This window comes from Hemitrygon akajei, chromosome 6, assembly GCF_048418815.1.
Source record: "Hemitrygon akajei chromosome 6, sHemAka1.3, whole genome shotgun sequence".
NCBI classification, from domain to species: Eukaryota; Metazoa; Chordata; class Chondrichthyes; order Myliobatiformes; family Dasyatidae; genus Hemitrygon; species Hemitrygon akajei.
This window is the reverse complement of record NC_133129.1, coordinates 85,807,174-85,821,221: the sequence shown is the minus strand read 5'-3', so window position 1 is coordinate 85,821,221 and position 14,048 is coordinate 85,807,174. Positions and strand designations below refer to the sequence as shown.

The following is a 14,048-nucleotide window of genomic DNA, read 5'->3' as shown; positions in this document are numbered from 1 at the left end:
TGAATGCTAACGTTGCATTTGCCTTCTTTACCACAGACTCAACCTGTAAATTCATCTTCTGGGAGACTTGCATGAGGGTTCCTATGTATCTTTGATGTCTGAGCTTTCTCCCCATTTCAGTTATAGTTCACACTATTGTTCCTTTTACCAAAGTACATTATCGTACATTTCCCAACACTGTATTCCACCTGTCACATTTTTGCCCGTTCCTCCAATTTGCCTAAGTCCTGCTGCAATCGCATTGCTTCCTAGGCACTACCTACCCCTCCACCTATCTACATATCATCCGCAAACTTGCCACAAAGCCATCAGTTCCATTATCCAAATCATCAATCTGAAAAGCAGCGGTCCCAATACTGACCCCTGACAAACACCACTAGTCACCAACAGCCAACCAGAAAAGGCCCTTTTTATTCCCACATGGTGCCTCCTCCCTGTCAGCCATTCCTCTACCCATGCCAGTATCTTTCCTGGAATTCCATAGGATTCTCTACAGCTATGTTGGCTGGAGTCAGGGTCACTCATGTCAAACAGGTCAAAGGGTAGAGGAGAGACTGGGAGTGGTCCACTGGTCCTCCAGGTTTGAGGGTCAGCTCAGGGCTGACAACCCTGACCGGTCAAACAAAATTGTTACAGAAAAAGCAACGAAGAATCCTTCTACATCAGAGTGTGATGGCATTCCTGAGTCTCCACCTGGGACCTGCATGACTGACTGTAGTGAAAACCAAGAGGAAGCTACTGACATGATGAAGGGAGCCTGAACACCCCCAGAGATGGAGGAGCTTCATTGCTGCCCCGAACACCAGCGGGTTGATGGGCAGAAGAGAGATTAAGGCAGGGAAAGAATAGGTCAGGGATCCATTGTTGACAAGTGTAGTCGAGAGGAGGAAGGAAGAAGCGTATTTAAGGTTTAGGAAACAAAGATCAGACAGGGCTCTTGGGAGATATAACGTAGCAAGGAAGGAGCTCAGAAGAGTTAGAAGGGGCCATGAGAAGACCTTGGCGGATGGGATTAAGGAAAACCCCGAAGCATTCTACATGTATGTGAAGAACAGCAGGATGACGAGAGTGAGGATAGATTTAAGATGGTGCTGGTGAAGCACAGCGACTACCTGACAGTAGCAAACGAAACAAACAAATATACTGACGGTATTAATCTCACTCCTCGTGGTAAACGATCACTGCAATCAATAGCCTGCAACTTCCCTTTCGACTTTTTGAAACACTTCTACGACCTGGCATTCATGCAGTTATACAAGTCTGTCACAGTGACGGGTGCTGTGACACTGGTCTGTCACAATGACGGGTGCTGTGACCCAGGGTCTGTCACAGTGACGAGTGCTGTGACCCAGGGTCTGTCACAGTGACGGGTGCTGTGACCCAGGGTCTGTCACAGTGCCGGGTGCTGTGACCCCGGGTCTGTCACAGTGACGGGTGCTGTGACCCCGGGTCTGTCACAGTGACGGGTGCTGTGACCCAGGGTCTGTCACAGTGACGGGTGCTGTGACCCACGGTCTGTCACAGTAACGGGTGCTGTGACCCAGGGTCTGTCACAGTGAAGGGTGCTGTGACCCAGGGTCTGTCACAGTGACGGGTGCTGTGACCCAGGGTCTGTCACAGTGACGGGTGCTGTGACACTGGTCTGTCACAGTGACGGGTGCTGTGACCCAGGGTCTGTCACAGTGAAGGGTGCTGTGACTCCAGGTCTGTCACAGTGACGGGTGCTGTGACCCAGGGTCTGTCACAGTGACGGGTGCTGTGACCCCGGGTCTGTCACAGTGACGGGTGCTGTGACCCCGGGTCTGTCACAGTGACGGGTGCTGTGACCCAGGGTCTGTCACAGTGACGGGTGCTGTGACCCAGGGTCTGTCACACTGACGGGTGCTGTGACCCAGGGTCTGTCACAGTGACGGGTGCTGTGACACTGGTCTGTCACACTGACGGGTGCTGTGACCCCGGGTCTGTCACAGTGACGGGTGCTGTGACCCAGGGTCTGTCACAGTGACGGGTGCTGTGACCCAGGGTCTGTCACAGTGACGGGTGCTGTGACCCAGGGTCTGTCACACTGACGGGTGCTGTGACCCAGGGTCTGTCACAGTGACGGGTGCTGTGACCCAGGGTCTGTCACACTGACGGGTGCTGTGACCCAGGGTCTGTCACAGTGACGGGTGCTGTGACCCAGGGTCTGTCACACTGACGGGTGCTGTGACCCAGGGTCTGTCACAGTGACGGGTGCTGTGACACTGGTCTGTCACACTGACGGGTGCTGTGACCCCGGGTCTGTCACAGTGACGGGTGCTGTGACCCAGGGTCTGTCACAGTGACGGGTGCTGTGACACTGGTCTGTCACAGTGACGGGTGCTGTGACTCCGGGTCTGTCACAGTGACGGGTGCTGTGACCCCGGGTCTGTCACAGTGACGGGTGCTGTGACCCCGGGTCTGTCACAGTGACGGGTGCTGTGACCCCGGGTCTGTCACAGTGACGGGTGCTGTGACCCCGGGTCTGTCACAGTGACGGGTGCTGTGACCCCGGGTCTGTCACAGTGACGGGTGCTGTGACACTGGTCTGTCACAGTGATGGGTGCTGTGACCCAGGGTCTGTCACAGTGACGGGTGCTGTGACACTGGTCTGTCACACTGACGGGTGCTGTGACCCACGGTCTGTCACAGTGACGGGTGCTGTGACCCCGGGTCTGTCACAGTGACGGGTGCTGTGACCCAGGGTCTATCACAGTGACGGGTGCTGTGACCCAGGGTCTGTGACAGTGACGGGTGCTGTGACCCAGGGTCTGTCACAGTGACGGGTGCTGTGACCCACGGTCTGTCACAGTGACGGGTGCTGTGACCCAGGGTCTGTGACAGTGAAGGGTGCTGTGACCCAGGGTCTGTCACAGTGATGGGTGCTGTGACCCAGGGTCTGACACAGTGCCGGGTGCTGTGACCCCGGGTCTGTCACAGTGACGGGTGCTGTGACCCCGGGTCTGTCACAGTGACGGGTGCTGTGACCCAGGGTCTGTCACAGTGACGGGTGCTGTGACCCAGGGTCTGTCACGGTGACGGGTGCTGTGACCCAGGGTCTGTCACAGTGACGGGTGCTGTGACCCAGGGTCTGTCACAGTGACGGGTGCTGTGACACTGGTCTGTCACAGTGACGGGTGCTGTGACCCCGGGTCTGTCACGGTGACGGGTGCTGTGACCCAGGGTCTGTCACGGTGACGGGTGCTGTGACCCCGGGTCTGTCACAGTGACGGGTGCTGTGACCCAGGGTCTGTCACAGTGACGGGTGCTGTGACACTGGTCTGTCACAGTGACGGGTGCTGTGACCCAGGGTCTGTCACAGTGACGGGTGCTGTGACACTGGTCTGTCACACTGACGGGTGCTGTGACCCAGGGTCTGTCACAGTGACGGGTGCTGTGACCCACGGTCTGTCACAGTGACGGGTGCTGTGACTCCAGGTCTGTCACAGTGACGGGTGCTGTGACCCACGGTCTGTCACAGTGACGGGTGCTGTGACCCAGGGTCTGTGACAGTGAAGGGTGCTGTGACACTGGTCTGTCACAGTGATGGGTGCTGTGACCCAGGGTCTGTCACAGTGACGGGTGCTGTGACACTGGTCTGTCACAGTGACGGGTGCTGTGACCCAGGGTCTGTCACAGTGAAGGGTGCTGTGACCCAGGGTCTGTCACAGTGACGGGTGCTGTGACCCAGGGTCTGTGACAGTGAAGGGTGCTGTGACCCAGGGTCTGTCACAGTGACGGGTGCTGTGACCCAGGGTCTGTCACAGTGCCGGGTGCTGTGACCCCGGGTCTGTCACAGTGACGGGTGCTGTGACACTGGTCTGTCACAGTGACGGGTGCTGTGACCCAGGGTCTGTCACAGTGAAGGGTGCTGTGACCCAGGGTCTGTAACAGTGCCGGGTGCTGTGACCCAGGGTCTGTGACAGTGAAGGGTGCTGTGACACTGGTCTGTCACAGTGACGGGTGCTGTGACCCAGGGTCTGTCACAGTGCCGGGTGCTGTGACCCAGGGTCTGTCACAGTGACGGGTGCTGTGACACTGGTCTGTCACAGTGACGGGTGCTGTGACCTCGGGTCTGTCACAGTGAAGGGTGCTGTGACACTGGTCTGTCACAGTGACGGGTGCTGTGACCCAGGGTCTGTGACAGTGAAGGGTGCTGTGACACTGGTCTGTCACAGTGACGGGTGCTGTGACCCAGGGTCTGTCACAGTGAAGGGTGCTGTGACCCAGGGTCTGTAACAGTGCCGGGTGCTGTGACCCAGGGTCTGTGACAGTGAAGGGTGCTGTGACACTGGTCTGTCACAGTGACGGGTGCTGTGACCCAGGGTCTGTCACAGTGCCGGGTGCTGTGACCCAGGGTCTGTCACAGTGACGGGTGCTGTGACACTGGTCTGTCACAGTGACGGGTGCTGTGACCTCGGGTCTGTCACAGTGAAGGGTGCTGTGACACTGGTCTGTCACAGTGACGGGTGCTGTGACCCCGGGTCTGTCACAGTGAAGGGTGCTGTGACCCAGGGTCTGTGACAGTGAAGGGTGCTGTGACCCAGGGTCTGTCACAGTGATGGGTGCTGTGACCCAGGGTCTGTCACAGTGACGGGTGCTGTGACCCAGGGTCTGTGACAGTGATGGGTGCTGTGACCCAGGGTCTGTCACAGTGACGGGTGCTGTGACACTGGTCTGTCACAGTGACGGGTGCTGTGACCCAGGGTCTGTCACAGTGAAGGGTGCTGTGACCCAGGGTCTGTCACAGTGACGGGTGCTGTGACCCAGGGTCTGTGACAGTGAAGGGTGCTGTGACCCAGGGTCTGTCACAGTGACGGGTGCTGTGACCCAGGGTCTGTCACAGTGCCGGGTGCTGTGACCCCGGGTCTGTCACAGTGACGGGTGCTGTGACACTGGTCTGTCACAGTGACGGGTGCTGTGACCCAGGGTCTGTCACAGTGAAGGGTGCTGTGACCCAGGGTCTGTAACAGTGCCGGGTGCTGTGACCCAGGGTCTGTGACAGTGAAGGGTGCTGTGACACTGGTCTGTCACAGTGACGGGTGCTGTGACCCAGGGTCTGTCACAGTGCCGGGTGCTGTGACCCAGGGTCTGTCACAGTGACGGGTGCTGTGACACTGGTCTGTCACAGTGACGGGTGCTGTGACCTCGGGTCTGTCACAGTGAAGGGTGCTGTGACACTGGTCTGTCACAGTGACGGGTGCTGTGACCCAGGGTCTGTGACAGTGAAGGGTGCTGTGACACTGGTCTGTCACAGTGACGGGTGCTGTGACCCAGGGTCTGTCACAGTGAAGGGTGCTGTGACCCAGGGTCTGTAACAGTGCCGGGTGCTGTGACCCAGGGTCTGTGACAGTGAAGGGTGCTGTGACACTGGTCTGTCACAGTGACGGGTGCTGTGACCCAGGGTCTGTCACAGTGCCGGGTGCTGTGACCCAGGGTCTGTCACAGTGACGGGTGCTGTGACACTGGTCTGTCACAGTGACGGGTGCTGTGACCTCGGGTCTGTCACAGTGAAGGGTGCTGTGACACTGGTCTGTCACAGTGACGGGTGCTGTGACCCCGGGTCTGTCACAGTGAAGGGTGCTGTGACCCAGGGTCTGTGACAGTGAAGGGTGCTGTGACCCAGGGTCTGTCACAGTGATGGGTGCTGTGACCCAGGGTCTGTCACAGTGACGGGTGCTGTGACCCAGGGTCTGTGACAGTGACGGGTGCTGTGACCCCGGGTCTGTCACAGTGACGGGTGCTGTGACCCCGGGTCTGTCACAGTGACGGGTGCTGTGACCCAGGGTCTGTCACAGTGCCGGGTGCTGTGACCCCGGGTCTGTAACTGTGCCGGGTGCTGTGACCCAGGGTCTGTGTAAGAAGAGAAAGGGTTAAGGTTAGACTGTGCTAAGATCTAAGCTTACAAAACATATGCTGACACATTGCTAAATAAGGATATAAGATTCTTGCAAAACTGTATAGGTACAATCTGTACCTTGTGGTAATCATGAAGAACTAAAAAGGAGTCATTAAGCTAGGAGCTGAGAGCGGAGGTGGATGAAACAGATGAAGATAAGCTGTACTCTTGTGGCTAACTCCAAGGCCGATAAGTGTTTGAAAACTTGGCAGACATGGCTCTGCGGATGGCTAACTCCAAGGACAGAGGATATGAGAAAATGTGTATGTGACCCCCGAAATGTACAAGCCTGTGGGGAGGGGGAGAGTGGAGCTGACTATGAATAATTGTAGGAATGATACAGCAACTGAGGGACACGTGATAACCTACTTGAAACTGTATAAAAGGAAATGAAATGTAATGCTCTGGGCTCAATACTGCTGGAGCAGTTTTGGGTCCGACTCTGCAGACTCGTGAAAAATAAAGCTTTGCCGCTTTGCAGTTTGCTGAGACTCAGAGTGTAGGATTATTTCTGACAGCTGGGGGCTCGTCCGGGATCCCCACTCCGGTCGTGGAGGGCGAGAGGAAGGACATCGGAGAAGGTGCACCCTGCCGAGTTCGGCAGTCCCTGATTCCTTGCTCGTCGTCTGAAACGGCTTGAGCGAGTGAGATCCGGACAGCGCAAGGCGGCAAAGCAGGGAGGAAAGGAGACGGTTCTACGGCACACCGGGTAAGTGAGACTAGCTAACTGAGATCTAGGTGGGTGTGACCGGGTAAACTAGGTGTGACGACACCTAGAGTAAAAAGAACCGGGCCGGGAAGGGAATAATGGGAGGGGGAAGCTCAAAGGAAGAGGAGCCGGAGAGTTCGGGTTTGTTCCCGAAGGTACCTCCTGATAGCCCCCTCGGTAGAATGTTTGCAGGATGGGGATATGGACGAACAAAGGGAAAGCAGAAAAAGAGAATGGTAGAATATTGCAAATCATGGTCCAAACAGCCAATAAAAGGGTCCTCGGTATGGTGGCCACCATTTGGGTCAGATGAGGATTGGGTTAGACAGGCCTTAAACATATATGTAAACTCTAAACCAAATGTGAGAGAGGAAGAAAATGAGTATGCCTCTTGCTGGGTTCCCGGACCAGGAGACTCCGCAAGAAGTTTTAAACTAGAAACTAAAACTAAGGAGGAAGAGCCTCCTTGGGAAGTGTTGAATCATCTACCTCCCCCTTATGTTCCCCGGCCCCAGCAGCCCGAACAAGCTGCTAGTGCTCCGCATCCGGATGATCCGCAACGGCAGGAGGAAGAAGAAGAGAAAAGGAGAAGGGGAATGCCGGGGAACCTAAGTTTCCCCTGTTAAACCCGAACTGGGATAAGCAGACCGGAGAAGGTCAAGGAAACATGAGAGACATGAGGGAATTCCTGATAAAGGGAATAAGACAAGCGGTCCCCAAGGGTCATAACTTCACTAAGGCGTTCGGAAGCCACCAGAACCCCGATGAGACCCCAACTGACTTCCTGGATAGAATTCGGAAAAATATGCAACAATATGCGGGGGTAGACCCGGAGACAGAGGTGGGACAACAGCTAATTAGGGTAGAATTTGTATCGAAAGCCTGGCCAGACATTCGGAAGAAACTAGAGAAGATAGAGGACTGGAATTCAAAACCCTTGAGTGAATTACTGCGAGAAGCGCAGAAGGTGTTTGTAAGAAGAGACGAGGAGAAACAGAAAAATACCGCTAGGATAATGGTTCAGACAGTACGGCAAGTAACCACAGAAAACAGGGAAAAGAGGGGAACGTGGTCAGACCGAGGCAATGGCCAAGAACCAGGAAGGAAAACGCGAAGGACTCTAAGATGCTTCCACTGCAACGAGGAAGGACATTTTAAACGGGAATGTCCTAAGTATCGGCGAGAGGTCAGGTCATATGCCATGATGGAGGACGAAGACTAGGGGGGTCGGGGGTTCCTACCCTTGGGGAGAAGAAACTATCGACAGGAACCCCTGGTAAATCTGAAATTAGGTCCCCAAGGGTCAGATACAACCTTTATGGTAGATTCAGGTGCTGAAAGATCAAGTGTAATCCAGATACCTCCCGGCGCCCGAACAGGAACAAGAGTAATGAAGGTATCCGGCATCGGAGGAAAAACGATACAAGTACCCATTGTGGACAATGTGGAAGTCGGATATGAAGATAGGGCAACCAGGCAAGACCTTCTCCTTCTACCCTCCGCAGGATTTAACCTATTAGGAAGGGACCTGCAAGTGCAACTGGGCATTGGAACAGTGCCGAACAATGGAGAAATAATAGTAAAATTATTCGCATTAAAAGAAGAGGACGACCAGAAAATAGAGCCCGAGGTGTGGTATAGAGAGGGAAATAGGGGAGGATTGAACATCAGCCCTCTACAGATCACCTTGCTACCGGACGGTCGCCCAGTAAGGAGGAAGCAGTATCCCATTGCAATGGAAGGAAGAAAAGGGCTGCAGCCGGTAATTGAAGGGCTGATCGCAGATGGACTGCTGGAAGAATGTATGTCGCCATATAATACCCCCATCCTCCCGGTGCGAAAGCCGGACGGGACTTATCGGATGGTACAAGACCTGCGGGGTCTAAATGCAGTAGTCCAGACCCGATACCCGGTAGTACCCAACCCGTACACCCTGATGAGTAAAATCTCCCCTGACCATGAATGGTTCAGTGTAATAGATCTAAAAGATGCTTTCTGGAGTTGCCCGCTAGAAGAAAGCAGTCGGGACATGTTTGCGTTTGAATGGGAAAATCCTACAACAGGGCGGAAAAGACAACTCAGATGGACGGTCCTGCCGCAAGGATTCACTGAGTCACCTAACCTATTCGGGCAGGTCTTGGAGCAAGTACTAGCGGAATTCCAATGTGCTCCAAAGAACCAACTGCTACAGTATGTGGATGATTTATTACTATCCGGGCCAACACAGAAAGGGGTGCAGGAAGATACCATCAGATTACTGAACTTCCTAGGGAAAAAGGGGCTACGGGTCTCCAAGAAAAAGTTACAATTCGTGGAAAAGGAAGTAAGGTATCTGGGACACCGGGTCAGTAAGGGACAGCGAAGCATTACCCCAGAAAGGATAGCTGGAATAACAGGGATGTCGCTACCTCGTACCAAGAAGGAGATACGACAGTTCCTGGGGTTAGTGGGGTATTGTCGAATCTGGATTGAGAATTATACTCCCCTGGTGAGATTTCTGTATGATAAACTCGGGCAAGATGAGCAAACAGTAAAATGGACAAAGGAAGAGGAGCAAAAATTCAACTATATCAAGGGGCAATTGATCCGTGCTCCGGTGTTAGTCTTGCCAGCCCTGGAAAAACCATTCCAGCTGTACGTCAACAATGCCGAAGGAATGGCCCAAGGGGTACTCACCCAACTAAGAGGAGGAAAGCGGCAACCCGTGGCTTTCCTGTCAAAAATGTTAGACCCGGTATCGCGTGGATGGCCCACCTGTATCCAAGCAGTGGCAGCGACAGCGGTATTGGTAGAGGAAGCCCGGAAACTAACCTTTGGAGGGAAGATCACAGTGCATTCTCCCCACTCGGTCAGCACCCTACTAGCCCAGAAGGCACATCGGTGGCTCACTGACTCCCGCATTCTAAAGTACGAAACTATACTGATGACCGGAGAAGACCTAAACTTCGCAAAGGATTCCAGTTGCAACCCAGCCCAGTTCCTCTATGGAGGACTAGAAGAAAAGGAGTCAGAACACGACTGTATTGAATTGCTGGACTTGCAAACAAAGAGCCGGGAGGACTTACAGGAAGTTCCCCTGGGAGAAGGACAGGAATTGTATATAGATGGATCCTCACGATGTATTGATGGAGTACGGCACAGCGGATATGCCATCATTGACGGAGAGACTGAAAGAATAGTGGAGTCCGGGAGATTACCGGGAAACTGGTCGGCCCAGTCATGCGAATTATACGCACTCCAGAGGGCTCTGAGGATATTGGAGAAGAGGATCGGAACAATATACACTGACTCTAAGTACGCCTATGGGATAGTACATACCTTTGGGAAGATATGGAAAGAAAGAGGACTGATAACGGCCAGAGGAAAGGGACTGGCACACGAGCAAATGATAAGTATGACATTGGAAGCCCTGGCCCTACCAACTGAGATTGCGGTAGTACATGTACCCGGACACCAAAAAGGATCAACACCTGAAGCAGTAGGGAACCGTCTAGCCGATGGGGAGGCCAAACGAGCAGCCGTTGAAGACCCGATCCAACTCCTGACCTTGATACCAGTGAGGGAAGGACTTACTAAACAACCTATGTTTACCCAAATAGAGATTGATAGCATGAACCAACTAGGAGCCCGAAAAGACACTGATGGTAAATGGACGGTCCCGGATGGGAGACAGGTACTAAATAAGGAAGTAACCCGCAACATCCTCCAACAGTTGCACCATCAAACCCACTGGGGAGTACAGGCCATGTGCGACACAATTCTGAGGGACTATGTATGCAAAGGAATATACACACTGGCCCAGCAAGAGATAACTGGATGTCCGACGTGCCAGCGGATAAACAAGAAAGTGATGCGATCCACTCCAAGAGGTGGCCAGCCACTGGCCATGAGACCGTTCCATAGAGTCCAGATCGACTTTACCGAACTACCCTCAGTGCAGAGATGGAAGTACCTGTTAGTAATAGTGGATCATTTTACCCACTGGGTGGAAGCATACCCGACCACAAAGGCCGATGCGCCTACAGTAGCCCGAATACTACTAGAAAACATAATCCCCAGATATGGGATCATGGGGTCCATAGACTCGGACAGAGGGACACACTTTGCCTCCAAAACGCACCAGTTGATTTGTGATGCATTGAGTATCCAATGGAAATACCATACCCCGTGGCATCCCCAGAGTTCGGGACGGGTGGAAAGGATGAACAGTACCTTAAAGGCGCAATTGACCAAATTAATGCTAGAAACCAAGTTACCCTGGACTAAGTGTCTCCCCATCGCCCTGTTAAGAATCCGAACAGCACCCAGGAAGGATATAGGAATCTCCCCCTATGAAATGCTGTTTGGACTCCCGTATTGGAATAAGGTAGAAGGGTACCCCACGCTACAAGGGGGTGATATTTTTATAAGGAACTATTTACTGGCACTATCTCGTTCCTTTGCAGAACTGCGGAAGAAGGGTCTCTTGGCCCAGACTCCGCCGCTCGACTTTGCTTTACATCAGATCGTGCCTGGAGATTGGGTTCTGGTACGGACCTGGAAGCCGGAGAAGTTACAACCACAGTGGGAAGGCCCTTTCCAGGTCCTGTTAACCACCGAGGCGGCCGTACGAACAAAAGAGAAAGGGTGGACCCACGCATCCAGAATAAAGGGACCAGTTAAGCCTGAGGGACACACGGAGTGGACCTGTGTTCCCAGTGAAGAACCGTTGGTGGTGAAACTGAAAAGGCAACAAAAATGAACTCAATGTGGACTGTTACATTATTGACTGTAATATATTTAATTCTGTATGTGGGAAAAATAGAAGGGAAATGTGACAAGTGTAGGAACCGAGTTTTGGAGAAAGGAAAAGAACGACCCGGGGCCCTTGTGTCACATTCACATGTAAATGACCAATGTTATGGAAAAGAAAAAGAGGAATGTGAAGAGGGAGGAATAAAATATACCCTGAGAAAGAACAGGGGATACCCCGGTGGATCAGTGAGAGAAGAAAAAGGAGAAGGGAGAAGTTGGAGTGTACGAGAAAGTACATGCCCTGAGACAGAATGGATATGTGAAAGGAAAGAAAAAGGAAGGGCAGAGTTTGGTGGAGTCAGAGAAGAATGGGGAACCTATGGAAAAACAAGACCGGAAATGAAGGAAAACCTGTTTATAGACTTAGCAACTCGAATAGCTACAAGTTTAAATGTAAGTGACTGTTGGGTTTGTGGGGGACCCCACATGAGCGAGCAATGGCCATGGATAGGTGAGAGTTTGAGTGTGTGGGAGCTATTGGCTCATGATTGGGATAAGAAAAGGACTGGGAGGACGCAAGAATGGAAGTTAACAAACTATCCGGAAGGACAAGTATGTGTAGAAAGAAAAGGGAAGGTGAAAGTAGGAGAAAGCCCATGTCAGAGTATAAAGTTGGCTAAAACAAAAAATAATGCCACTTGGTGGCCCGAGGAGCCGACTTGGTACATAACTAAAGGGGCAAAGGACAATTGTACGGCTATGGGAAACAATTCGGGAATCTGGAATTGCAGTGGGCATAACCCGTACGAAGGAATTCCCAGTGTTTGGAAAGCCTGGCGGAAAGCAAGGAAAGGAGGATTTGTCCCAGAAGGTCTGTTCTGGATTTGTGGGAATCAGGCATACACCAAATTGCCGAAAGGATGGGGAGGAGTTTGTTTCTTAGGCCTTATAAGGCCAGAGTTCTTCCTCCTACCCCAGGATGAAGATAGGGAATTGGGAATCAAGTTATTTGACTCACTGAGAAGGGAGAAGCGGGAGATAAAGGTGGGAGAATGGGGCGACGAGTGGCCTCCAGCACGCATCATTGAATATTACGGACCAGCAACTTGGGCCCAGGATGGGTCATGGGGTTACCGAACCCCGGTATATATGTTAAATCGAATAATACGCCTACAAGCTGTAGTAGAGGTGATCACCAACCAAACCGCATTGGCTCTGGAATTGCTGGCTGAGCAGCAAAGCCAGATGAGAACAGCCATATACCAAAATCGATTAGCATTGGATTACCTATTGGCCTCCGAGGGAGGGGTCTGTGGAAAGTTCAATCTGACAAACTGTTGCCTAAAGATAAATGATAATGGAAAGGCAGTGTTGAAAATATCCGACAAAATTCGGAAGTTGGCCCATGTGCCAGTACAAACTTGGAGATCCTTAGGGAACCTGAGTTGGCTGGATAGTCTGCTGGGAGGAAGCTGGTGGCGAATAGCCCTGTTAATATTTGGCGGAATACTCATAATGATAATCATATTACCATGCTTAATACCCTGCTTGAGAGCATTAATAACGCGAGTAGTAGTACAGGTAATGCAGCCAGGGAACCCAGCTGACCCGGCTAAAATGCTGTTGCAACGAGGCAGAGAACTGGAAGAGTGGAATCCCTGGACAAATCCTTAGCACACTCTAAAAAGAAAAAGGGTGGAATTGTAAGAAGAGAAAGGGTTAAGGTTAGACTGTGCTAAGATCTAAGCTTACAAAACATATGCTGACACATTGCTAAATAAGGATATAAGATTCTTGCAAAACTGTATAGGTACAATCTGTACCTTGTGGTAATCATGAAGAACTAAAAAGGAGTCATTAAGCTAGGAGCTGAGAGCGGAGGTGGATGAAACAGATGAAGATAAGCTGTACTCTTGTGGCTAACTCCAAGGCCGATAAGTGTTTGAAAACTTGGCAGACATGGCTCTGCGGATGGCTAACTCCAAGGACAGAGGATATGAGAAAATGTGTATGTGACCCCCGAAATGTACAAGCCTGTGGGGAGGGGGAGAGTGGAGCTGACTATGAATAATTGTAGGAATGATACAGCAACTGAGGGACACGTGATAACCTACTTGAAACTGTATAAAAGGAAATGAAATGTAATGCTCTGGGCTCAATACTGCTGGAGCAGTTTTGGGTCCGACTCTGCAGACTCGTGAAAAATAAAGCTTTGCCGCTTTGCAGTTTGCTGAGACTCAGAGTGTAGGATTATTTCTGACAGTCTGTGACAGTGACGGGTGCTGTGACCCAGGGTCTGTCACAGTGACGGGTGCTGTGACCCAGGGTCTGTGACAGTGATGGGTGCTGTGACCCAGGGTCTGTCACAGTGCCGGTTGCTGTGACCCAGGGTCTGTCACAGTGACGGGTGCTGTGACACTGGTCTGTCACAGTGACGGGTGCTGTGACCCAGGGTCTGTCACAGTGAAGGGTGCTGTGACCCAGGGTCTGTGACAGTGAAGGGTGCTGTGACCCAGGGTCTGTCACAGTGAAGGGTGCTGTGACCCAGGGTCTGTCACAGTGCCGGGTGCTGTGACCCAGGGTCTGTCACAGTGCCGGGTGCTGTGACACTGGTCTGTCACAGTGACGGGTGCTGTGACCCAGGGTCTGTCACAGTGCCGGGTGCTGTGACCCAGGGTCTGTCACAGT

At 52.5% G+C, this 14,048-nt stretch overlaps 1 protein-coding gene across 1 annotated transcript; it reads left to right on the top strand.

Annotated features, from left to right (window-relative positions):
* The first annotated feature begins 5,922 nt into the window (after nucleotides 1–5,922).
* Nucleotides 5,923–13,588, top strand: LOC140729216 (endogenous retrovirus group 3 member 1 Env polyprotein-like). The gene is made up of 2 exons (XM_073048734.1): nucleotides 5,923–6,626; nucleotides 11,072–13,588. Exon 2 carries the CDS (start codon nucleotides 11,364–11,366, stop codon nucleotides 13,032–13,034), a length of 1,671 nt encoding a protein of 556 aa, XP_072904835.1. The 5' UTR covers nucleotides 5,923–6,626; nucleotides 11,072–11,363; the 3' UTR covers nucleotides 13,035–13,588.
* Nucleotides 13,589–14,048: the final 460 nt, after the last annotated feature.

Bases quoted from the DNA above. Each gene is read 5' to 3' on its own strand.
- LOC140729216 (XM_073048734.1), top strand. From the start codon at position 11,364: ATGAACTCAATGTGGACTGTTACATTATTGACTGTAATATATTTAATT.